Source organism: Macaca thibetana, chromosome 1 (genome assembly GCF_024542745.1).
Source record: "Macaca thibetana thibetana isolate TM-01 chromosome 1, ASM2454274v1, whole genome shotgun sequence".
Classification (NCBI taxonomy): domain Eukaryota; kingdom Metazoa; phylum Chordata; class Mammalia; order Primates; family Cercopithecidae; genus Macaca; species Macaca thibetana.
In genome coordinates, this window is record NC_065578.1 from 113152889 (window position 1) to 113179565 (window position 26677).

General features: G+C 38.6%; 1 protein-coding gene and 1 long non-coding RNA gene across 13 annotated transcripts in view; one reads left to right on the forward strand and one right to left on the reverse strand.

Moving 5' to 3' along the window:
* The window catches only part of LOC126930589 (uncharacterized), a 41194-nt gene extending 19348 nt beyond the window's left edge, over positions 1-21846 (forward strand). For 2 of the 4 annotated variants that reach the window (XR_007717636.1, XR_007717635.1), the window contains exons 4-7: positions 880-931; positions 3453-3524; positions 21276-21375; positions 21469-21846. This is a non-coding gene — a long non-coding RNA (uncharacterized LOC126930589). Of the gene's footprint in view, positions 1-879; positions 932-3452; positions 3525-13974; positions 14073-21275; positions 21376-21468 lie in introns of all 4 variants that reach the window. The other 2 variants (XR_007717637.1, XR_007717638.1) reach the window with 2 other exon arrangements.
* PTPN22 (protein tyrosine phosphatase non-receptor type 22) overlaps positions 1-26677 on the reverse strand; it is a 64030-nt gene that overhangs the window by 18134 nt on the left and 19219 nt on the right. For 5 of the 9 annotated variants that reach the window (XM_050747728.1, XM_050747748.1, XM_050747709.1 and 2 more), the window contains 7 exons: positions 24850-24927; positions 21418-21504; positions 7620-7696; positions 6666-7483; positions 4011-4094; positions 3406-3536; positions 2234-2261 (listed from right to left, as the gene is read on the reverse strand). In XM_050747728.1, the coding sequence (XP_050603685.1) occupies positions 2234-2261; positions 3406-3536; positions 4011-4094; positions 6666-7483; positions 7620-7696; positions 21418-21504; positions 24850-24927 (1303 nt within the window). Of the gene's footprint in view, positions 1-2233; positions 2262-3405; positions 3537-3996; positions 4095-6665; positions 7484-7619; positions 7697-21417; positions 21505-24849; positions 24928-26677 lie in introns of those variants that run through there. The other 4 variants (XM_050747718.1, XM_050747738.1, XM_050747779.1 and 1 more) reach the window with 4 other exon arrangements.

A 26677-nucleotide genomic window follows, 5' to 3' on the forward strand; every position in this document is an offset into this window, starting at 1 on the left:
TAAAGTACGAGAGGTTCACATGTCATTGGTCACTAGGTTTGTTTAGTCCTTAGAATTTGTCTTATCAATAAATTGTCTTATTTCTTACATGCTGGGTAATACACACAAGTGTAGTACTTATTTCTAGCACCTAATAAAATAACTGGCATACAGTAGGCATTTAATAAATACTTAATAACTATTCTGAAGTAGTTCATCATCTTCCAGTTTGCTGTTAGGGAATATTTTGAAAACTAAAGTTGTTCGTTAACAGTATTCTAGTAAATATTTCCCTAAATTTTCATTTCATCTTAATATTCCCCTGACAAAGAACCCATAATGCCTGTTACTTACTGCATTAAATCTAAATTCCTCTGCCTAACTTTGGGTGTATGTGGTAAAATACACATAAGATTTGCCATTAGTGACATTTAGCATATTCACAGTATTGTACAACCATCACCACTGTTTAGTTCCAGAATATTTTTCATCACCCTAGAAGGAAACTCTGCACCCATAAGGCCATCACTCCCTATTTTCCTCTTTCTCCCAGCCCCTGGCAATCACTAACCTGCTTCTATCTTTATGGATCTGTCTATTCTGGGTATTTCATCTGACTGGCTTTTTTAAGTCCTTCAGAATCTTGCCTCACATCTTATTTACCCAAATTTATTTTCTGTATTTCACAAACTAGAATATCTATTGCAATAAAAAATAGCCTACTCACCATTTCTCCATACACATCATGCTCATTTCTACCTTTGAGTCATTGTTAGGCTGATCCCTGCTGCTGGAGTTCCCTCCTTTTTTCTTTCTGTCTATACAAATTATTTAAAGTTCTTTCTTCCACTCAGCAAAGCCTTTCCTAACCACTCCAGTAATGCCATCCTGTTTTTCCAGACTGCTGATGATTACAGTGGGTACCACACAGATTATCACTTAGTGGTTCCATGTGAGTATTAATCTTATCTACTGAATTTGAATATAAGCATTAAGTAGTACTCTTATACATCGTGCCTATTCTAACACCATGTAAGGTACACAGAAGTTGCTTAGTAAAATGCTCATTTAATGATTAATAAAAATTATAATTGATAATATTTAATGAGGACTTATTGGACAAGTACTGGGCTAAAAGCTTTATGACATTATTGTATTTAATCCTCATAAAAATTATCTAAGGGATTCTATTCTCCTTTTATAAATGAGAAAAATAGATGGAGAAAGTATGTAATTTAACCAACTTTATGCATGTTGATAGTTCGTAGACTGGGGATTTGACTTAAAGCCTATCTGACTTTAAAGCCCATGTTTTTGTTGTCATGTTTTGTTTTGTTTTGCTTTGTTTTTGAGATGGAGTCTCACTCTGTCACCCAGGCTGGAGTGCAGTGGCGTGATCTCGGCTCAGTGCAACCTCCGCCTCCCAGGTTCAAGCGATTCTCCTGCCTCAGCCCCCCGAGTAGCTGGGACTACAGGCGCGTGCCACCAAGCCCAGCTAATTTTTGTATTTTTAGTAGAGATGGGGTTTCACCATGTTGGCCAGGATGGTCTCAATCTCCTGACCACGTGATCCGCCAGCCTCAGCCTCCCAAAGTGCTGGGATTACAGGCGTGAGCCACGGCTCCTGGCCTATTGTCATGGTTTTTAGAGACAGCATCTTGCTCTGTCATACAGGCCGGGTGCAGTGGTGCCATTATAGCTCACTGCAGCCTCAAACTCCTGGCAAAGCCCATGTTTTTTAACCCTTATATTGTCTGTATATGTATTTGAATAACATGACAATATGAATAAACATGTTAAGGGCAACTACCACCTGTGATAATGTAAACAAAGTACCTGGAAGTGCCCAATAAATATTAGTTTTTGTTCTTCAATGCATAAAACCGGCAAAGCTCAGGAAAGTACTGGAAAGGCAACAGCAAATTAAAGAACTAAGTGGCCAAAAATAATTTTTTGAATCACAGTGTTAACAGTGGGAAAATCTATATATATAATGGAAAAGCTGCAAAGTTTTAAAAGATTCTCTCTGAAATAATTTTTAAATGGTTATATATTAAGGAACAGAATTCTAAAATCCTGTCTTCACCTTGCTCTTAACAAAATTTCTAGTCCGGGAAAACCAGAAATAAATCAATAAATACTGGAAGCTATTATGGGAACCAAGTAACTTCCTGAGGTGAATTACTCTAAACTTAACGAACCATTCTTCCAATCTTAGGGCTAAATGTCATCTAAAGCCAAGAGAAACTTTTACCTGATTTAGGACTTCGGAGTTTTACACTCTAGAAGAAAAACAGAAAGGAAAAGTGAAAGAAGAATATATGTATGAATTATACAAACTCAAAGCAAAAAATGGCATTTTTGAAATTATATTTAAGATAGCTGTAGAAATAATTATGAAATGTAGACCCTATTTTTCCTAATTCATAAGTGTGCTGAATTAGGAAATGGCATCCTTCACTCTTACGATGATTTTTTATATCCCATGGCAATTAGTCCTAAATTGATCCCCTTCTGACTTATTTCTGTCCCACCTAAAACATTTCCCTGAAAATTGAAATTGAAGTTACTTCATAACATTGGAAAGAATTATTGTTCTTTCCTCTGGGAGTTGTTAAGATAAATATATGTGGTTATTATTGACAATCATAATTACTAGTACATTGGAATTATAATTTAAAAGGCAGAGAATATTTACCTATCAGCATTGCAATTGTAGGTACTTTAAAATGTTTAATTATTTTTCCAGTCTCTCAAATGTTAAGATAATTGATTCACAGAATATATAGAAATGCATAACATTTTTAGATGCACTTCTATTTTTCCTCCAGAAGCAGGACACGTCTACTTTCAAGAATTATTTTCTATTTAATCCACAACCCCCCACCATCTCTGACTTTACCATCAACGACACTATTCCAAAAGGTTTATCTTAAGTAATATGCACACCTGTCATTCTCTATAACATATTATCACAGCTAACATGATACAGCCTACCAGATGACTACAGTGAACAAGCTTCCTACTTAAGTATGAAACATTTATTTTTGCCTTAACTATCCTTCAAGAATCAGCTCAAATGTTTCCTCTTTCACTAAATCTTCCTTGATCACTTCCAACCTGGAGGCATCTCCCACACTTGAAATTCTTTATCTTTCATATGACATTGATCATATTTGCTTTGTTATAATAAATATAGGCAAAAATAAAGATTTGTACACGTCCTATATCTCTACCACTAGACAAGAAGCTTCTTAAAGGCAAGAATTGTGTCTTATACATCTTTTTTATCCCAACATCCTCTAGCACATTGTTTTATATTTAGTATGTACTTAGGATTTATTGAATGATGGGTGTTAAAAATACAAGGAGTAGAACTGTAGTCTATTGAATCTAGATGAGTAGAGTCATTAAAAAATTATTGACCTTGCTTGGTCTAAGTCTCACAGAGTCATCAAATTTCTTTGGTTCAGATGCTCCACCCCATTCCAGTGATGTTCCAATTTTTGCCTTCACAGCTGAGGATAAGGATTTGGAAATACTTGGTGAGAATTCTCCTGGAAGAAAGTGAATATGTTTCAGTTCTTAGGGGTAGTATTCTTTTAGAAATCGAATGTTGTTCAGCAAATAGTACATAAAACATTGAAAGGAACTGAGAAGTAATCTAGTTAATTCACACTTCATTTTATTTTTTGAGACAGGGTCTTGCTCTGTCACCCAGACTGGAGTGCAGTGGCACAATCACAGCTTACTGCAGCCCCCAACTCCTGGGCTCAAGTGATCATCTCGCCTCCACCATCCAAGTAGTTGGGACTACACATGCATGCTGCCATTGCTCTGCTAAATTTAAAAAAAATTTTTTTTTAGAGATGAGGTCTCACCATGTTGTGCAGGCTAGTCTTGAACTCCTGGCCTCAATGAACTCCTCCAACTCAAGGCTCCCACATCAGCCTCCCAAAGTGCTGGAATTAAAGGCATGAGCCACCATGCCCGACCCACACTTTATTTTGTACTTACTGGACTGTACTCACCAGCTTCCTCAACCACAATAAATGATTCAGGTGTCCGTACAGGAAGTGGAGGGGGGATTTCATCATCTATCCTTGGAGCAGTTGCTATCCAAAATGTCAGAAATATTGTAACAATTGTTAATTAGAACAATCCAAAGGAAATTCTTATATTCTAATATTAAATATAAATTTACCATAATTTATATTTAAATTCCGTTGAAGCACCATTATCAGTAAAGTTGGCACTTGTTCATTCGAGGAAAAAGCAAAATGAATTATCTTAAGGTACAAACCCACGAGGTTTTTGCTTATTCTTTAACATTTATAGTTTGTTTTAAAAGCTCAAAAGTAGGGCTGGGTGTGGTGATTCAGGCCTGTAGTCCGAGCACTTTGGAAGGTCAAGGCGGGCAGATCACAAAGTCAGGAGATCGAGACCATCCTGGCTAACACGGTGAAACCCCGTCTCTACTAAAAATACAAAACATTAGCCGGGCATGGTGGTGGGCGCAGTGGCAGGCGCCTGTAGTCCCAGCTACTCAGGAGGCTGAGGCAGGAGAATGCTGTGAACCTGGGAGGTGGAGCTTGCAGTGAGACGAGATTGCACCACTGCATTCCAGCCTGGGCGACAGCAGGAGACTCCGTCTCAAAAAATAATAATAAATAAATAAAAGCTCACAAGTATTTGGATTGAGTCATGGTATATCAGTTAACATAAAATATTACATTAATTTTGGAAGCTTTGAATTACCTTTCGCATAACTCCTTTTGTTTTATATAGACTATATAATAAAGCATTATAAAGTGCTTTGATATGTAAAAGCTTCAGTTATACATTAGGTAAAATTATACAGATTTTAGTATCTCTTCATTCTACACAAAATCCAAAAATATAGGTATTTTTCCATTTTACAAAACAATAGTATAGGATAGTCTTCTGTATTTCTATACAAACATTCCAGTTATTAAACATTTTAAATGCTATTATAAGAAACTGCCACCAGATGGCACTTGACGATATTGTTACAATCCTTGGAAAAATAAGGGTTTATTTTTTATTTATTTTTTTGAGATGGAGTCTCGCTCTGTTTTTTAATGATGCAGATGCTTAGAGAAGTCTAAGGTATTTTGAGTATCTAAGAAAAGAAAATACATTTAAATGGTTAAAAATGTATAAAATAATCTAATCACAGAAGGAACTTCTTAGATCCAGATATTTTTGCAGCAAAGCCACAAATGATCTTACACAACTATTTATGAAGAAACTCTACAATAAATAATGTTATAGAGCAAAAGTTTTCTCCACCTCCTGTCTATGTAGAATGTGCTTTATAAATTATTTGATGATATACCTAAGGGAGTTAAACTTGTTCTTTGCTTTCCCTCATCATCTTCCACATCAAATTATTGTCATCATCTCTAACAGGATGCTCATTTCTATTTTCAAACTAATCAGTAAAACAGAACAATATGCATGATATGCAAAAATACAAAATTATAAAAGGTAAAACATGAAAGTAAAGGTATACATAAGATAAAATTTTTACACAAAATATAAACATGTATTCTCATCTACTAAATTACTACAAAAGAGCAAGAAATCAAGTTCTCCCCTTCCAACTCCCACAGGAAGATAATTCAGTTTTTAGCAATATGTTCAACTCATTTTAGCCACATAATTGTGCAACAAAAATTCTGAGTGCTATTGATCACATTTTTTTCTGCTCTTCTTTTGGAAGCTGCTTCTATATGTTAAGAGTAAATTCTGAAGCTAGGTGTGGTGACTTGCACCTGTAATCCCAGCACTTTGGGAGGCCAAGGTGGGAGGATTGCTTGAGGCCAGATTTTTGAGACTAGTCTGGGCAACATAGCAAGACCCCATTTCTAAAAAAATTTGCCGGGCATGGTGGCATGTCCCTGTGGTCCCAGCTGCTTGGGAAGCTGAGGTGGGAGGATCGGTTGAGCCCAGGACATCAAGGCTGCAATGAGCAATGTTCACACCACTGCACTCCAGCATGAGCAACATAGTGAGATTCTGTTTCAAAAAATATTTTTGAAAAACCGTATATTGTGGGCCTTTGATATACATTTCTAGGAATGAGGCGTGCCTTCTTTAGAAGTACACCTGCTAGTACAGATCCTGTACCAGATCTTGACTGCCTCCATTGCTGCCTGTTTCATGGAATATTATATGTTTGATGTTGCTATTTTCAACTTATTACAGCATTAAAACACTCCTGGGATGTATTTATTTGAGGAGTAGCGGGAAGAAGAAAGAGAAGGAAGTAGGCCAGGCATAGTGGCTCACGCCTGCAACCTCAGCTTGTTGGAGGCCAAGGCAGGGGGATCACGAAGTCAAGAGATCGAGACCATCCTGGCCAACATGGTGAAAACCCATCTCTACTAAAAATACAAAAATTAGCTGGGCGTGGTGGTGCACGCCTGTAATCCCAGCTACTCGGGAGGCTGAGGCAGGAGAATTGCTTGAACCCAGGAGGCAGAGGTTGCAGTGAGCCAAGATCGCACCACTGCACTCCAGCCTGGAGACAGAGCAAGACTCCATCTCAAAAAAGGAAGAAAGAGAAGAAGCAGAGAAGAGGGAAGATGAGAAGAAACCAAATATTCTATAGAAACAAAGTGAAACCTAAAATTCTATGCAAACTTTAAAAAATAACTTACCTAGTACAGCAGACTCTTGGTTCAATAGTGGGGAAATATTGGTTGGAGAATTCAGTGATAAAGAATCATGTGAATTGTAATAAGAGGAGAGGGATGTAGAGGATGTTGGCAACAAAGAAGAAGGAAAAACAGTTCCATCTTGCTTCTCAGGTAAATCAAGAGACATCTTAGAACCGGTACCACTTGGAGGCCATGATGAAAAATAAGGATCTTCCACTAAAGGTATGTAAGAACATACATCAAGAGCACCAGAGTCATGGTGCTTCACATTAGAGGCATTACATATTTGGTGTTTAGAGTCATACGGCAGTGAATAATTCAGTTCTGCTGAAGAAACATGCATTAGTTTTTGAGACTGCATCTCTACAAAAGAAGAATCATGTGGTTCAGATTCCAAATAAGAAAAGTTTTCCTTGCTGTCCACCTCCTTGGTTTCTCTCTGCTGTATCAATTCAAAAGGAGTTGATTTGGTCCGTGTTATTGGCACCTTTGAATCAAAATATCTTCCTGCTGCATTTACAGGTTTAGAATTAGAACATGCCTCAAACAAAAGAGAGCCCAAATCCAAACTTTGATGCTTCTGAAGAGGTTCCCCAACTGTTGGAAATGCCTTTGTCTGCCGTTTCATGGTTGTATCAGCATTTTTGTCAAAACCGTAATTTAGCTCCAGAAAGTCAAAAGAAGTGCTTGATTTAGCAGGGTGCAAAACTAGCTCTTCCTTTGCACTTATTTCAGAAGTCCTAAAGTCAAAGGAAGAAGATTCTGTGTTTTCCATTTTTGTCCTTTGTTGGTTCATCATTTTTGCTGCTTTTATGGTACTAAAACAAAAAGAAAGCGTAATAATGACACCATACCCCAAATAGGCCTCTTCCTAGCATCACAATGATGTATAAGCATGAGATTCATCTCCCAGACACATTTAGTCAACGTTTAGATATATAAAATTGTACTCACCTTTTTGGTAAGTTAGGAGAATAAGAGTCTGCTTGGAGAGTGTGATTTTGCTCAGGAATACAATACTTTGCTTGACTCTTTAAAAGAAATAAGTCAAAGGCTGGTTTTCAGTGAAGCAATGTCAATAAGATATTTTAATATTTAGAAGGCTGAAAAGTAATTTTTCAGGAAATGCAAAGATTTAAAATAATTCATGAAAGGGTTAGATTAGCTTCCAAAATATTGAACTCAGCAAGAACTCGTTCATATACTGAGATGGCCAGAATAAAGGATTAATAGTGTCATAGAAACTAGAAAGGATTTGTGTATATCATCTTTGCAAATGTGGGAGTTTTAAAAATGTTCTTTGGTGAGTAACTTTAGTCTCAAAAACACTCTGCCTTTAGAAATTTCAGCATCTCAGCCCTTTATAGGTACTCTGGACCTATTTCATCTTGTTCTACTCTTTTCCTCCTCACTATGCTCTAGATATACTGTGTTTCTTGCCATTACTTTAGCATGCCAAACTTACTTCCAAGTCAAGGCTTTTACACTTACTATTCCTCCTGATGAATATATTTTTGCTCCAAATTTTGCATGGCTGTCTCCTTCTAAATAATTAGATCTCTGCTTAACTGTCATCTGCATAAGGAAACCTTCCCTGACCACCCAACCTAAAATCACACTTCTGCGCCTGTCCAGCCATGCTCAATCTTCTTTTTTAAGAGACAGGGCCTCGCTATATTGCCCAGTCTGGCCTCAAACTCCTGGGCTCAAGGAGTCATCCTACCTCAGCCTCCCAGGTAGCTGGGACCATGCACGTGTGTATCACAGTGCCTGGCTTCAATCTTTTTTTTTTAATTAAGTTAGGGTCTTGTTCTGTTGTCCAGTCTGGAATGCAGTGGCACAAACATGGCTCACTGCAGTCTCGACCTCCTGGGTTCAAGTGCTCCTCTCACCTCAGCCTCGCAATCCTTATTTTTTATAGCAATTATTATGAAATGTGTTATTGTGGTTCATAGAATCTTAAAATACCATTGATTATAAAATATATCTTCATTTCAGAGATGTTAAAATCCATTTTGAACATCTCAATTGATGCAGAAAAAGCATTTGACAAAATTCATGTTAAAATCACTTAAAATAGGAATGTAAGGAAATTTTCTCAACATGATAGAGGCCATATATGAAAACCTATAACTAACATATATTCAGTGGTGAAAGACTTAAAGCTTTTCCCCTAATATCAAAAACAAGACAAGAATGCCAACTTTTACCACTTTTATTCAACTTGGTACTAAAGTTCTAGCCAAAGTAATTTTTTAAAGTAATTTTGTTCTTAGGCAAGAAAAAAAAGCATTCAAATTGGAAGAAAAAAAAAAGGCTGCACACGGTGGCTCATGCCTGTAATCCCACCACTTTGGGAGGCTGAGGCGGGTGGATCCCTTGAAGTCAGGAGTTCGAAATCAGCCTGGCCAACATGGTGAAAGCCTGTCTCTACTAAAAATATAAAAATTAGCTGGGCATGGTGGTGCACACCTGTAATCCCAGCTATTTGGGAGGCTGAAACAGGAGACTTGCTTGAGCCCAGGAGGCAGAGGTTGAAGTGAGCCGAGATCACGCCACTGCATTCCAGTCTGGGCGACAGAGTGAGACTCTGTTTCCAAAACAGAAAGGAAAAAAAAAAAAGTAAAATTATCTCTATTCTCAGATGACATGATTTTATATATGGGGTTCCACAAAAAATCTGCTAGAGCTAATAAACAACTTCAACAAAGTTGCAGGATGTAAAATGAACACACAAAACAAGTTGCATTTCTATACATTAGCAATGAACAATCTGAAAAGAACATTAAGGAAACAGTTATATTTATAATGGCACCAAAAAGAATAAAATACTTAGGAATAGATTTAACCAAGGAGGCAAAAGACTTGTATACTGAAAACTACAAAGCTTTGCTGAAAGAAATTAAACAAGATATAAATAAAAAGACATTCTCTGTTCAAGGAGTGGAAAATGTATTATTGTTAAGATAACATTACTACTAAAACTGATCTACAGGTACAATGCAATTCTTATCAAAAGCCCAATGGCATTTTTACATAATTTGTTTAAAAACCAGAATAAAATTCATGGAATTTCAAAGGACACTGAATAGTCAAAACAATCTTTAAAAAGAAGAGCAAAGTTGAATGACACACTACCTGATTTCAAAAACTGCTACAAAGCGACAGTAATCAAAACGGTGTGGTACTGACATAGTATAGACCAAAGACCAATGAAATAGAAGAGCTTAGAAAAACACAATTACATATGGTGGGCAATTGATTTTTGACAAAAGTGCCAAGAAAATTCAGTGGAGAAAGGAGAATGTTTTCAACAAATGATTCTGGGAAAAGCTAAATACACACATGCAAAAGAATGAAGTTGAGGCTGGGTGCAGTGGCTCACGCCTGTAATCCCAGCACTTTGGGAGGCCGAGGCGGTGGATCACCTAAGGTCAGGAGCTCGAGACCAGCCTGACAAAAATGGAGGAAACCTCATCTCTACTAAAAATACAAAATTAGCCAGGCATGGTGGTGCATGCCTGTAATCCCAGCTACTCAGGAGGCTGAGGCAGGAGAATCACTTGAACCCAGAAGGTGGAGGTTGCAGTGAGCCAAGATTGTGCCATTGCACTGCAGCCTGGGCAGCAAGAGTGAAACTCCATCTCAAAAAAAAAAAAAAAAGAATGAAGTTGGACCCTTATGGCACATACAGAAATTAACTCAAAAATGGATCAAATACCTAAACATAAGAGGTAAAATGTAAAACTGTTACAAGAAAATGGGCAAGCTTCATGACATTGAATTTGGCAATTATTTCTTGGATAGGACACCAAAGGCACAAACAACAAAAGAATAATAGGAAAATTGGACTTCATTGAGATTTAAGAATTTTACACACCAAAGGACACAATCAGCAGAGCAAAAAGGCAACCCTTTGACTGAATGGAAGGCGATATTTGCAAATCACATATCTGATAAGGGATCAATATCCAGAATATATAGAGAACTCCTGAAACTCAACAACATGTAAACAACTCAATTTTTTTTTTTTTTTTTTTTTTTTTTTTTTTTTTTGCGGGGCGGGGGACAGAGTCTTGCTCTGTCACCTGGGCTGGAGTGCAGTGGTGCGATCTCGGCTCACTGCAACCTCTGCCTCCTGGGTTCCAGCAATTCTCCTGCCTCAGCCTCCCAAGTAGCTGGGATTACAGGTACACACCACCATACCCAGCTAATTTTTGTCTTTGTAGGAGAGACGAGGTTTCACCATGTTGGCCAGGCTGGTCTCGAACTCCTGACCCCAAGTGATCTGCCCACCTCGGCCTCCCAAAGTGCTGGGAGTATAGGCGTGAGCCACTGCATACAGCCTCAATTTTAAAAATGAGCAAAATCTGGGCACCATGGCTCATACTTGTAGTCCCAACTACTGGGGAGTTTGAGGTGGGAGGATTCCTTGAGGCCAGGAGTTTGAGACTAGCCTAGGCAACATAATGAGACCTTGTCTCTTAAAAAAAAAAGTTAAAAAAAAATTAGCTTTGTGTGGTAGTGCATACCTATAGTTTCTGCTACTCAGGAGCTGAGGTGGGAGGATCACTTAAGGCCCAGGAGTTTGAGGCTTCAGTGAGCCAGGATGGTGCCACTAGACTCCAGCCTGAATGTCAGAGCAAGACCCTGACTAAAAAAAAAGTGGGGGTGGGTAGGGGAAGGCAAAGGACTTAAAGAGATATTTTTCCGAAGAGGATATACAAATGGCCAATAAGACCACAGAAAGGTGTTTAATCATTAGGAAAATACAAATCAAAATCACAATGAGATACCACTTCACACCTAATTAGGATGGCTGCCATCAAAAAAACAAAATAGGCCAGGCGTGGTGGCTCACGCCTGTAATCCCAGCACTTTGGGAGGCTGAGGTCGGCGGATCACGAGGTCAAGAGATTGAGACCATCCTGGCCAACATGGTGAAACCCCATCTGTACTAAAATACAAAAATTAGCTGGGCGTGGTGGCATGTGCCTGTAATCCCAGCTACTCAGGAGGCTGAGGCAGGATAATCGCTTGAACCCAGGAGGCGGAGGTTGCATTGAGCTGAGATTTCGCCACTGCACTCCAGCCTGGCAACAGAGCGACACTCCGTCTCAAAAAAAAAAAAGAGAAACTGGAACCCTTGTGTACTGTTGGTGGGAATGTAAAATGGCACAGCTGCTATGGAAAACAGTATGGCTGTTCTACAAGAAAACTAAACATAGAATTACCACATGTAATTCTACTTCTGGGTTATACCAAAGTAATTAAAAGCAGGGATACAAAGATATATTTGTATACCGGTGGTTATCACAGCATCACAGCAGCCAAAAGGTGGAAGGAACTCAAGTATCCATTGATGGATGAATGGATAAACAAAATGTGTGCGTGTGTGTGTGGTGTGTGTGTGTATAAACATATACAATGGAATATTATTCAGCCTTAATGAGTAAGAAAATTCTGACACATGTTATAACATGGAAGAAGCTTGAGGACATTAGGCTAAGTGAAATAAGCCAGACACAAAAGGACAAATACTATATGATTCCACCCATATCAGGTACCTAGAGTAGTCCAATTCATAGAGACAGAAAGTAGAATGATGGTTGCCAGGGGCCAGTGGGAGGGGAGAATAGGGCGTTATTGTTTAATGGACACAGAGTGTCTGTTTAGAATAATGAAAGTTCCAGAAATAGTGATGGTCACTCAACATTGTGAATATACTTAATGCCACTGTATTGTACACTTAAAAATGGCTAAAATAGCAGATTAAAATGATATATTGTACCACAATAAAAATATTAATTGGAAAGTATCTCTTCCTTTTCTATTTCCTGGTATAGACTGTATAAAATTGGTGTTAATTCTTCCTTAATCATTTGATAGAATTCTCTAGTGAAACTATGTGGGCCTGAGATTTCTTTTTTGGGAGTTTTAAAATTACAAATTCAGTTTTTCTAATCACTAAGGGGCTATTCAGATTATCTATGTCATGCCGAATAAATTGTGGTGGATTGTGTTTGAGAAAATAATCCATTCTGGGCTGGATGTGGTGACTCACGCCTGTAATCCTAGCACTTTGGGGGGCCAAGGCAGGAAAATCCCTTGAGCCCAGGAGTTCAAGACCAGCCTGGGCAACATAGCTCCTATTTCATTCCTGATATTGATAATTTTTATTTTCTCCTTTTTTATCTGTGTCAGTTTTTAAAAAGGTTTCTCAATTTCATTGATCTTGTTAAAGAACCAATATTTTTTTATCTTTTAAAAAACCAGGCTGGGCACCTTGGCTCACGCCTGTAATCCCAGCACTTTGGGAGGCCGAGGCAAGCAGATCACCTGAGGTCAGGAGTTCAAGACCAGCCTGGCCAACATGGCAAAACCCTGTCTCTACAAAAATACAAAACTTAGCTGGGCATGGTGGCACATACCTGTAGTACCAGCTACTTGGGAGGCTAAGGCAGGAGAATCGCTTGAACCTGGGAGGCGGAAGTTGCAGTGAGCCAAGATCATGCCACTGCACTTCAGCCTGGGTGATAGAGTTAAACTCTGTCTCAAAAAAACAAAAACAAACAAAGAAAAAACCAATTCTGATTTTCTCTATTACTGTTTCCAATTTCATTGATTTCTGCTCTTTATTTCTTTTTCTATATTCTTGGAGTGAGAGCTTAGATTACTGAGACCTATACTGTTTTCTAATGGATGCACTTAGTGCTGTAAAGGTCCCTTTCAGTACTGCTATAGCTTCTGTCTCATAAATTGTGATATGTTGTATTTTCATTTTTGTTTAATTCACTGTGTTTCTTTATTTCCTTTGAGACTTTCTCTTTGACCCAATAGATTATTTAGAAAAGTGTGGTTTGATTTCCAAGTATTTGGATACTTTTCCATTACCTGTTACTGATTTTTTATTTTTTTAATTAATTAATTAATTTTTGAGACAGGGTCTCGCTTTGTCACTCAGGCTGGAGTGCAGTGGCACAATCACAGTTCACTGCAGCCTTGACCTCCCAGGCTCAAGCAATCCTCCCACCTCAGCTCCCTGAGTAGCTGGGACTACAGGCACATGCTATCACACCTGGCTGAGTTTTTAATATTTGTAGAGACGGGGGTCCCCCGTGTTACCCAGGATCATTTTCAACTCCTGGCCTCAAGGAATCCTCCCACCTTGGCCTCTCAAAGTGCTAGGATTACAGGCAAGAGCCACCATACCCGGTCTCTGTTACTGATTTCTAATTTGATTCTATTGTGGTCAGAAAATATATTCCGTATAATTTCAATTTTTTTTTTTTTTTTTTTTTTGAGACAGAGTCTCGCTTTGTTGGCAAGGCTGGAGTGAAGTGATCCTGTCTCAGCTAGCTGCAACCTCCGCCTCCCAGGTTCAAGCGATTCTCCTTCCTCAGCCTCGTAAGTAACTGGGATTACAGGCACCCATCACCACACCTGGCTAATTTTTGTATATTTAATAGAGACGGGGTTTGGCCAGGCTGGCCAGGCTGGTCTCAAATTCCTGACCTCATGTGATCCACCCACCTTGGCCTCCCAAAGTGCCGGGATTACAGGTGTGAGCTGCCGTTCCCAGCCTAATTTCTTTTTTTTTTTTTTTGAGACGGAGTCTGGCTCTGTCGCCCAGGCTGGAGTGCAGTGGCGCAATCTCGGCTCACTGCAAGCTCCGCCTCCCGGGTTCACGCCATTCTCCGGCCTCAGCCTCCCGAGTAGCTGGGACTACAATTTTTAAAAAATTTTCAGATTTGTTTTATAGCTCAGGATATACTCATCTTGATATATATTTTCCATAAGCACTTTAAAACAATGCGTATTCTTATTAGAGTGTTCTGTAAGTGTCAACTAGATTTTGTCAGTTAGTGGTGTTGAGTTCACCTATATCCTTGCTGGTTTTCTGTCTAGTTCTATCAAAATTGTTGAAAGAAGAATATTGAAGTATCTGGCTATGACTGTGAAACATCTGTTTCTCTCCTTTAAGTTCTATGAGTTTTTCTTCACATATTTTGCAACTTCATTGTTTGGTCTATATACATTTAGGACTATTATGTCTTACTGGCAGATTGATCCTTTTATCATTATCTCTCCCTATCCCTGATAATTGTCTTTACTTAAGTCTACTTTATCTGATATTAACAGTCACTCCTGCTTTCCTTTGACTCATGTTTACATGATACATCTTTTTTCCATTCCTTTGTTTTTAGCCCTCTTATATATTTGAAGTGAGTTTCTCATAGACAACATATAGTTGAATTGTTTTTTTAATTCTCTGTGCCAATCTGGCAATTCACTCTACCACCAGTAAATATTGGTGTATTTAGGCTTATATGTTTAATGTAATTATTAATATGGTCAAGTTTCATTCTGCTATTTTATTTTTTGTTTTATTTTTATTCTGTTTCTCATTGCTATTTTCTTTTTCCTGACGTTTTCTCTTTCTTGCATTTTTTAGAATTCCATTTTGATTTACCTACAGTGTGTTTTATTATATCGCGTTGTATAGCCTTTTTTTAGTCATGGCTCTAGATATAGATTTAGATATATGGTATCACACTCTACTGGTATTGTCATTTTACCAGGTCAAGTGTGGAAGCCTTATCTTCCTTTATGTTTCTTACCATCCTCCTGTTACAAGCATTTAAAATATTTTCTTTAATACATTTAGAACAACATCAGTCAGTGTTATATTTTAGCTTCAATTGTAAAACATAATTTATAAAACTCAAGAGGAGAAGGAAAGTTTATTATATTTACCCATGTTTGCTTATTATATTCTTTCTTCCTTCTTTCATCATTTCCTTTCTGTTTAGAAAGCTTCCTTTGCCATTTTTTTAGGGTAGGTCTACTGGTAACAGGTTATCTTAGTTTTTCTTCATCTGAGAATGTCTTGATTTCCACTTCATCCCTGAAGGATGTTTTCGCTGGATTGACAGTTATTTTCTTTCAGCACTTGGGAAATATTGTGCCAATTCCTTCTGACCTCTATGATTCCTAATGCAAAATATGCTGTCATTCTAATTGTTTTCCTCCTACAGTTAAGGTGTCATCTTTTTCTGGCTGATTTCTAAAACTTTTTTGTTGTTTTTCATTTTCAGAAATTTAATTATCATGTATCTTCCAGTACTTTTTCAGCCCTGCCCTTTCTCTTTTCTTTCTGGGATTTTGATGACACAATGCTAGATTTTCTTTCTTTTTTTTTTTTTTTTTTTTTTTTCTCGTCTCTTAGTTCCCTGTTTATTTTTTTCAGTCTATTTTATCACTGTTGTTCAGACTGGGCAATTTCTATTGTTCTGCTTTTCAATTCATTAATACTTTTTTCTGTACCCTCTATTCTGCTGTTGAACCCATCTATTTTGCTTCAGTTACTGTATTTTTAAGTTCTAAAATTTCCATTTGCTTCTCTTTATATCTCGTTTTTTGCTGAGATTCTTTTTTTTTTTTTTTTTTTTTTGATGAGACTTTGTATTTTTTAATTTGGTTTAAGCATGTTTTTACTTTTTTTCTTTTTTTATATTTTCATTCTTTTTATTGTTTTTGTTGTTATTGTTTTAAGCATGCTTTTAATTGCTCACTGAAGCATTTTTATCTTGGCTGCTTTAAAATCCTCGTCAGATAATTCTGACATCTGTATCATCTCAGTGTTGTCACCTATTGTCCTTTTTTAAATTCGGTTTGAGATCTTCCTGGTTTTTGGTATAATAAGTGATTTTCAACTGAAATCTGGGTATTTTCACATTATTATGAAACTCTGAATCCTAGTTAAGCCTTCTCTTTTTGCTGGGGCTTTTTTTGTTTTTTTACAGAGTCTTGGTCTGTCACTTAGGCTGGAGTGCAGTGGTGCGATCTCAGATCACTGCAACCTCCATCTCCTGGGTTCAAACAATTCTCATGCCTCAGCCTCCTGAGTAGCTGGGATTACAGGTGCACACCATCATGCCCAGCTAACTTTTGTATTTTTAGTAGAGATAGGGTTTCACCATGCTGGCCAGGCTGGTCTCGAACTCCTGGCCTCAAGTGATCTGCCCGCCTTGGCCTCCCAAAGTGCTGGGATTACAGGCATGCATCACCACACCTGGCCGTTGCTGGGGCTTTTTGATACTCTCTAGCAGGGGAAATGGTAGGGGGTGCTTCCTCATTGCTGCTGGGTGGATCCTACCTCCACCAGGTTCCTCACTTAGCCTCTGTTGACACTCCAGGGCATGCACTGTTGGGAAGGCTCCTCACTTGTTCTCCACTGACACTGTAGTGGGAGTGGCCTCATTACCACCAGATGACTGTGAAAGTCCTGACTCTCCACTAGGCCTCTTCTGACACTACTTCAATGGGAAGGCATTGTGGGGTCATGTTAATACCAGGTAGAAGCCTAGGTTCCTCACATTGTCTCCACTGACACTGTGATAGTGGTGACCTCATTACCACTAATGATGGTGAAAGTGTTTAGTTTCCACTGGGCCTCTTCTGATGCTACATATGGTCTCCACTGACACTGCAGGATAGGGAGCCTCATTACAGGCCAGTGGGGATGAAAGTTCCAGCTCTCTATTTGCCCTTCTCTAACACCACCCAAGAAGGCATATTGGACACCTTATTATAACCTTGTAAGGGTGGAAGTATAGGCTCCCCACTCAGCCTTTGTTGGTATGGATGAGATTGGGTCAGCTTTTGCTTCAGTGTTGGCTACAGTAGAATGATTATTGTCTAATAATGTTCTGTCTTGATAGGCTGCCCATTTACTGGTTCTTTGGCTAGAGATAGCAGGCTTTTATTGGGGCATCTTTTTTCTCTGCACTGTTAGCATTTCTCAGTTGTTGGCATCTTAAGCACCAAGTTTAAATTATATGAGGCAAAGAAAACCGAGGGAGCTCACCACCATTTTGTTTCTCAAGTCCGGAGGGCCCTGACTAGTCTGTCTTTTTCTCTCCATCCCTCAGAGTTTTCTAGTGTTTGTTTCATGTATAATATCCAGGATTTCTAGTTGCACTTAGTGGAAGGAATAGGAAAAGTATCTCTACTAGATCTTTCTAGAAGCAGAAGTCCTCCATGGCTATCTTTAACCAGTTCCCCCTGTGAGGGGTTGAACTGTGTTCCTGTATCCCCATTTACTGGCTAAGGACCCACTCCAAACAACCCAGCTATCCAGAGCCATGGCACTGCTACTGGGCTACATTTGAGTACTGACATTTCCTAGAACCTAAATAAAATAAGCACAGTTACTCCAGCAACACATTAAGACAATATTCTTTGTTCAAGTAGACTTTATTCTAAGGGTGTAAGTATGGTTGATAATCATATAATTATATGACTGCATTAATAGGTCAAAGGAGGGAAAATCCATCTAATCACTCCATAATGCAAAAATAGGCAATTGATAAGAATTCAACATGTTGGCCACGTGCAATGGCTCGTGCCTATAATCCCAGCACTTTGGGAGGCCGAGGTGGGCGGATAATCTGAGGTAAGGATTTCAAGGCCAGCCTGACCAACATGGAGAAACCCCATCTCTACTAAAAATACAAAATAAGTCAAGCGTGGTGGCACATGCCTATAGTCCCAGCTACTAGGGAGCCTGAGACAGGAGAATCACTTGAACCCTGGAGGCGGAGGTTGCAGTGAGCTGAGATCGCGCCATTGCACTCCAGCCCAGGCAACAAGAGCAAAACTCCGTCTCAAAAAATAATAATAATAATAATAATAATAATTCAACATGCTTTCTGAAGAAATTCTCCAGAAAATGAAAATCAATGAATTATTCCTTTAAACAATTTAAAAATTCATATGTCCAATCAAAATTCAAAATTATGCTTAGTGAGACACAAGAATAATTCCTATCAAAATTAGAATTGTTTATTTCACCTCTATTATTTGACATTGTTCTGGGATTACTAGCCAATGAAATGGGCATGAATATAAAATAAGTAACAATTCCTAGCAACTATATTCTTATTCCATGTCCCTTCACCATATCATTTCTCCTTGCAGTTGATATTAACTATAAGATTGCTTAATTAGTTCCCTAGCCCCATCAGTTATTCTGGCTTTCTTCCCACCCACCTGTCTTGCTGAGGTCTCAAGTATGCTTCATCATTCAAATGATGAGAATTATGATCAGGGCCATGTCTGAAACACTTTGTATTCCTAATGCTGAGAAAATAGTAGAGCCTCAGTGAGTATTTTCAGATTAATAATTTAAAATGCGATATTAAAAATTGAAATGTATATGTCACATATCACTTGAACCCAGGAGGCAGAGGTTGCAGTGAGCCAAGATCACGCCACTGCACTCCATCCTGGGCGACAGAATGAGATTCTGTCTCCAAAAAAAAAAAGAAATGTATATGTCACATGAAGGCAAGGCAGCAGTAATTTTGTCTTGTTAAGGTTTGTTCAGAATCTAACACTTTGTGGTTATACAGTATTTAACATCAATTTTTGTGATGAGATCAAAATAGCATATCCTAGAACTCTCAATATTTTTTAATTGGCATTTGGCCAAATCATAATAGTTTTTATATCTTAGGCCTCCAGCTGAAAATCCTTTGGATATTCTAAAATATTCTCAAAACTTCAGTGATTCAAGAAAGCAATCAACAGAGTGAAGAGACAACCCGTGCAATGGAAGAAAATTCTGCAAACTATACATCTGATAAGTATCCAACAGCATTGGATACTAACATAGCATAAGGACTCAACCCAACAACAAGAAAACAAATAACCTGATTTTAAAATGGACAAAAGACCTGAAAAGATTTCTCAAAAGAAAACATACAGATGGCCAACAGGCATATGAAAAGATGTTCAACATCACTAATCATCAGGGAAATGCAAATTGAAACCACAGTGACCTGTCATCTGTCACTTGTTAGGATGGCTATTATCAAAAAGACAAGAGATAACAAAAGTTAGAATATGAAGAAAAGAGAACACTTGTACCCTGTTGATGGGAACATAAATTAGTACAGAAATTATGAAAAACAGGATGGAGATTCCTCAAACAATTAAAAATAGAACTACCATATGATCCAGCAATTCAACTTCTCAGTATATATCTGAAGGAAATGAAGTCACTGTGTCAGAGAGATATCTGCACTCCCATGTTTATTGCAGCGTTACTCACAATAGTCAAGACACAGAATCAACCTTGGTGTCCATCAGTAGATGAATGAATAAAGAAAATGTGTATACATACACAATGGAGTACCATACAGCCTTTAAAAAAGAAGGAAATCCTGTTATTTGTGACAACACGGATGAACCTGAAAGACATGCTAACTGAAATAAGCCAGGCACAGAAAGACAAATACCACATTATCACTTATATGTGGAACCTTTTTTTTTTTTAAGTGAAACTCATAGAAGCAGAGTATAGAATAATGGTTACCAGGAGGCTGGGTGGAGAGTTGGGGGAGAGATGGGGTTAGGGAGATGTCAGTCAAAGTATACAAAATGTCAGACAGTAGGAATAAGTTCAAGCTGTACAATGTTGTATAACATGGTGACTATAGTTAATAACAATGTATTATATACTTCAAAATAGCTGATAGTAAATTTTAAACATGGGAGCAGAATATATGCTTGCCCTTTTACTCCTATTGTTTCTAAATTTAGCTGAAAACTAACTGTATGCAGTAGGTTAATCAGAGATGAATTTTTTTAATAATTTTTTTTGAGACAGGGTCTCACTCTGTTGCCCAGGCAGGAGTGCAGTTGTGGGATGTTGGCTCACTGCAGTCTTGTCCTCCTGGGCTTATGCAATCCTCCCAGCTCAGTCTCCTGAGTAGCTGGGACCACAGGCACATGCCTGTGCCTGGCTACTATTTTTCTTTTGAGACAGAGTTTCACTCTTGTTTCCTAGGCTGGAGTGCAATGGTGCAATATCGGCTCACTGCAACCTCCGCCTCCTGGGTTCAAGCGAGTCTTCTGCCTCAGCCTCCTGAATACCTGGGATTACAGGCACCTGCCACCATGTCCAGCTAATTTTTGTATTTTTAGTAGAGACTGGGTTTTGCCATAGTGACCAGGCTGGTCTTGAACGCCTGACCTCAGGTGATCTGCCCACCTCGGCCTCCCAAAGTGCTGGGATTACAGGCATGAACCACCACGCCCGGCCATTTTGAAAAATTTTTTTGTAGAGAAAATTGTTATGTTGCCGAGGCTGGTCTCAAACTCCTAGGCTCGAACCAATCCTCCCACCTTGGCCTTCCAAAGTGCTGGGATTACAGGCATGAACCACCTCGCCCAGCCAAGAGATTATTTTTAAATTTTTATTTCTCTTTGAGACAGGGTCTCACTTTGTTGCCCAAGCTGGAGTGCGGTGGTGCCATTTCAGCTCACTGCGACCTCCACCTCCCAGGTTCAAGCAATCCTCCTGCCTCAGCCTCTGGAGTAGCTGGGACTACAGGTATGCCCCACCACTCCTGGCTAAATTTTTTTTTTTTTTTTTGAGATGGGGTTCACCATGTTGGCCAGGCTGGTCTTGAACTCCTGACCTCAGGTGATCTGCCTGCCTCAACCTCCCAAAATGCTGGGATTACAGGCGCGAGCCACCGGACCTAGTGAGATTAATTTTTTAAGTTAAGTTACCTCAAATTAATTTGCTCTTTTCCACAGGAAATTTTTAGTGCAGCCCTATGCACATCTGATGCTCTCAATTTAGTTGTGACAATGGATAAATCCTGCAACAAATCTGACATCCCTTGACCAAAAGCAAGTACGAAAATTTTTTTGACATCATATCTAGTTTAAATTTTACCTCTGTTCCAGAATGTTTATCTCTGATAACATCCATCTGTCTCTTAAATAGTTCTAATACAGCATTGTAGACCAGTTCATATTGTTCCTGAAGAGCATCACAACCCAGAACAAATGAAAACAAAAAGAAAAAAAATGGTGAACTGCAGGACCAGATTTTAGGAATTTGAACACCAATCAAATCCTAATATAGCAGACCCAAAAGGACAATCAGCATGTTATTAAACTTACTAACAATGCCTTATGCTTGCATAGTTCACTTCAGATTTCAAAGCACTTTTATGCTGCTGAAAATAGCTATTTGATACACCTGTAACTAATGTACAAGAATCTTATGACTTGTTTCTTTTATGTTCTAACCCTACTTTCTTATCTTTCTCTCCATCATTCCTCTAATTCTGTTTCCTTTGCTCATATTAAAAAAAAAATGTATTTCATTCTAGATGGATTTTTTGTAAGCAACCTTCATCTTTTCTGGAAAAAGAGATAGTAGTTGGTGTATAGATAGGTAACTTCAATGTATACGCTTTAATTCGGTCCTCTCAATTGCTCTATAAAGTAGATAGGCTATTATACCTATTTACAAACAGTTTATCCCAGGTCATTCAGAAGGAATTTCCAGGACTTGACTCAGAAACTTAATTTCCACACTCTTAGTTCAGTGCATTTAGATAAAGTTGCTAAAATTTTGTCCTAGTAAAGATACCAAAGAAAAGTAAACCACTAAATAAGGTTTGGAAATTTGTGGTTACAAAAGGATTTCACCATAGAGAAATGAGACCTCTACTATTACAAGGTTTACGAGTTATTACTATTCTGTTTTAGCCTGTACTTGCTCAAGCACTTAATTTTGAACCTACTTTTTATCTGAATGGGCCTATTCAGAGTTTTCCCTGACGCTTTACACATTTCTATACAAATAAGGAACAATATTTTTTCAAAGATAATTTTAGCAAGAAACAATGCAGAGTCTGTATCATCCAACATAGTCATTAGTATGCTCTTTTTTTTTTTTTTTTTTTTTTTTTTTTGAGACATGGTCTCACCATGTTGCCCAGGTTGGAGTGCAGTGATGCAATTTCGGCTTATCGCAGCCTCGACCTCCCAGGCTCAAGTGATGCTCCCACCTCAGTCTCCCAAGTAAGTTGGGACTGCAGGCACCTGCCACTACACCCTGCTAATTTTTGTATTTTTTGTAGAGACAAGGTCTCACTATGTTGCGCAGGCTGGTTTTGAACTCCTGAGCTCAAGCGATCCACCTGCCTCAGCCTCCCAAAGTGCGGGGGTTATAGGCATGAGCCACCACATCTGGCTAATTTTTTTAAGAAAGAAAAATCAGGGCCGGGCAAGGTGGCTCACGCCTGTAATCCCAGCACTTTGGGAGGCTGAGGCAGGTGGATCACGAAGTCAGGAGTTCAAGACCAGCCTGGCCAGCGTGGTGAAACTCCATCTCCACTACAAACACAAAAAATTAGCTAAGCATGGTGGCACGTGCCCGTAGTCCCACCTACTCAGGAGGCTGAGGCAGGAGAATTGCTTGAAACTGGCAGAGCGGAGGTTGCACTGAGCCGAGATCGTGCCATTGCACTCCAGCCTGAGTGACAGAGTGAAAGTACATCTCAAAAAAAAAAAAAAAAAAGAAAAGAAAAGAAAGAAAAATCAGACAGGAAGCTCTCATCTGGTTACAGTGCCATTTCCTGGTTAGAGTAGTGTCAGAAAAAAACAGCTACAACTGTTAAATTCAATTAGTTGTTTGATAATGCCAAAATGTGAAGGCTTTTTCAGCTGTCTTTCAACTCTTAAAAGTAGACCTGAAATGGAATTTGTTTTTGAAATGGAGTATAGTTTTATTAAATTAGTATTGCAATTTATGTAACTAGATTCCATACTTCTGGAATCTTTATGCATTTACATGGATCAGCCTTCTTTCAAGTCTGACAGCATTAAACCACTAATGCTTTCATTTCATATAAGCTTTCTCCCTCACAGGTTGAATATAGAAAACACCTACACTCAGCACATGAAAAGTTATTTTTTTCCACCAGCTATTAGTGGAAAACCTGTGGAGGCCAGTTTTATATTATAATAGCTCTTTATTTTTTCCCTTTAATTAACAACTTCTAGACTAAAATATCTGAATTGCCATTGTCAGTGGTTTTATCTCTAAAACTATTTGCATCTTCATTTCTAAATGTCTTAAACACTTTAAGGTCTTGCTATTTAAGTCGTTAAAAGTAGTTCTAACAGATTACACAAAAGTGCCTGTTAATAAATATCAATATACATATGATGAATGAATGGGTCAATTCTAAATTCTATATTAAAAATGAATACCGCTTAGAAAACTAAAACTGTTGGGTAAAACTATTGGTGTAGAAATGTGAGTGAAATTAATATTGTAGACAGTGAGAGATTTGAGCTAGGAGGAGAAGGGAAGAGCATTCCTAAATGGAATGAACAAGTGTGGGCATTCTGGGGTAGGTTAAAAGATTGTGATACATAAATATAGTGTGATTATAATATATACATATATATATATATACACACACACACACATATTTTTTTTTTTTTTGAGACAGAGTCTCACTCTGTTGCCCAGGCTGGAGTGCAGTGGTGTGATCTCGCCCACTGCAACCTCTACCTCGCAGGTTCAAGCAATTCTCCTGCCTCAGCCTCCTGAGTAGCTGGGATTGCAGGTGGCTGCCATCATGTCCAGCTAATTTTTGTATTTTCAGTAGAGACGAGGTTTCAGCATATTGGTCAGGCTGGTCTCGAACTCCTGACCTCAGGTGATCCACCCACATCAGCCTCCCAAAGTGCTGGGATTACAGGTGTGAGCCACCGTGCCTGGCCCAATTATGTGTTTTTAAAAAAGTATGCATGCAATAAGAATCAGGAGAAACTATAGAAAAATAGTAATAGTGGCTATCTCTAGGTAATAGGAATATATTTTTTATTTTTATTTTTCAGTGTTTCCTAAAATGAGCACATAGACTGAATTCTCCATATTCTGTTACCACATCCTGAGGTAGAGATTATAAATCCCTGATTTTCTATGCTTTCAGAGATGAATTTTATCACTACAAAATTTCAAGTTAACATGACCTAGCTATTTCAAGTTCACAAGCCAAACAGTTTGTTGAATAGTTTTACAACATCCTTTGTAAGGAAGTAAGTAATATTACATTGGTGTCTTAATATTTTCTGAACAGACAGTAAAATAAGGAATGAAAGGAATTTGACCCAGGACAAGGGATACAGGAAAAATATTGGGATATTCAGAGTTACAGAAAATGGCAATGGACTCTAGAGCATGTAATAGTAAATTGGTGTTATATGTGAGCAGTCAGCTGTTTTTGGATGCCTCACCATTAAACATAGAGATGGAGCAAGACTCAGACACACTTTCTGATCCATTCACTACAGTTCATACCTGAGTTTGAACTAATGAAGGCCTCTGTGTCCGCATTTCCTGGATCAAACTGAAAACACTGAAGTTCTCAGGAATTATCTATCGAATTAAAGGGGAAAATATCTTATTCCTTTCAATACTTTGTTAATAAATTATTGCTACTTTTTCATAGTCTTGTACTTCCATGGCATCTGCTCTTCTAACATGGGGTAATATCAGAAAAAATGATGCATTTTTAAAACAAATGAGGTTTCTTATCACTTGCAACATGATTTAAAGCCTGGTATTTTCCCTAGAAAAGACTAAAGAAACTCTTCAGAATGATTTCACACGGTGTAACCAAATGTCTAAAACTATAGATATAAGGAGGGACAAGATTCAGTAGATGCACAAGTATGAGAGTTGTATAAAATAAAAGAGGTTGGTAGATAGGTCTAAAGGCCATATTTTAAACTTCCTATTAGACATTAAAAAATGATTTATAGATTGGAACGCAAAGTATGATTGCAGTAAGTTGAGTCCATCTATTAAAGCAGTTTGGATAAAGGAAGGGTAACTATATAATTTAGGACAGTGGTCCTCAAACTTTATCATGCATCACAATCACCTGGACAGCTTGCTGGGCCCCCATCTCTAGAGATACGGTTCAATTCAATGGGGCCCAGTAATTTGCCTTCACCTTAGGTTAGGTGCACCTAACCCCCTTGGGCTTCAACCCCTACATTATTGGAATCTCCAAAGATGGGAAAACAAACATTAAAGGATATATAAATTACAGACTTTCTGGGAGTCTGAAAAAGTAGAAATAGAAATCTTTGACCTATTTTCAATATTTCACAAGAACTAACAGAAATTATATGTCTACTAAAACAGCTGCACAAGCTAAGTGAAATACCTGGTTTCCTTGGGTTTTGTTTTTTGTTTTTGTTTTTGAGACGGAGTTTTGCTCTTGTTGCCCAGGCCAAGTGCAATGGCACAATCTCGGCTCACTGCAGCCTCCCTCTCCCAGGTTCAAGTGATTCTCCTGCCTCAGCCTCCCGAGTAGCTGGGATAACAGGCATGCACCACCACACCCGGCTAATTTTGTATTTTTAGTAGAGATGGGGTTTCTCCATGTTGATCAGGCTGGTCTTGAAGTCCCGACCTCAGGTGATCCACCCACCTCAGCCTCCCAAAGTGCTGAGATTACAGGCATGAGCCACCGCACCCGGCCAAGTTTTCTTGGTTTTGATTAGAATTGTCAACTCAGAATGGTTGAACAGTAGAACAGTGATATCCAGTAAAAATATAATGTGAGTCACATATGTAATTTTAAATTTCCTTTCCTTTTTTTTTTTTTTTTTTGAGAAGGAGTTTCACTTTTGTTGCCCAAGCTGGAGTACAATTGGTCCGATCTTGGCTCACTGCAACCTCCACCTCCCAGGTTCAAGTGATTCTCCTGTCTCAGCCTCTGGAGTAGCTGGTATTACAGGCATGTGCCACCACACCTGGCTAATTTTGTATTTTTAGTAGAGACAGCATTTCACCATATTGGTCAGGCTGGTCTCGAACTCCTGAAGGTAATCAGCCTGCCTTGGCCTCCCAAAGTGCTGGGATTACAGGCGTGAGCCACCATGCCCGGCCGAAAATTTCTTTCTTTTCTTTCTTTTTTTTTTTTTTTTTTTTTTTTGTGAGATGGAGTCTCACTGTGTTGCCCAGGCTGGAGTGCAGTGGCACAATCTCGGCTCACTGCAAACTCCGCCTCCCAGGTTCACACCATTCTCCTGCCTCAGCCTCCCGAGTAGCTGGGACTACAGGCGCCCGCCACCACGCCCGGCTAGTTTTTTGTATTTTTAGTAGAGACGAGGTT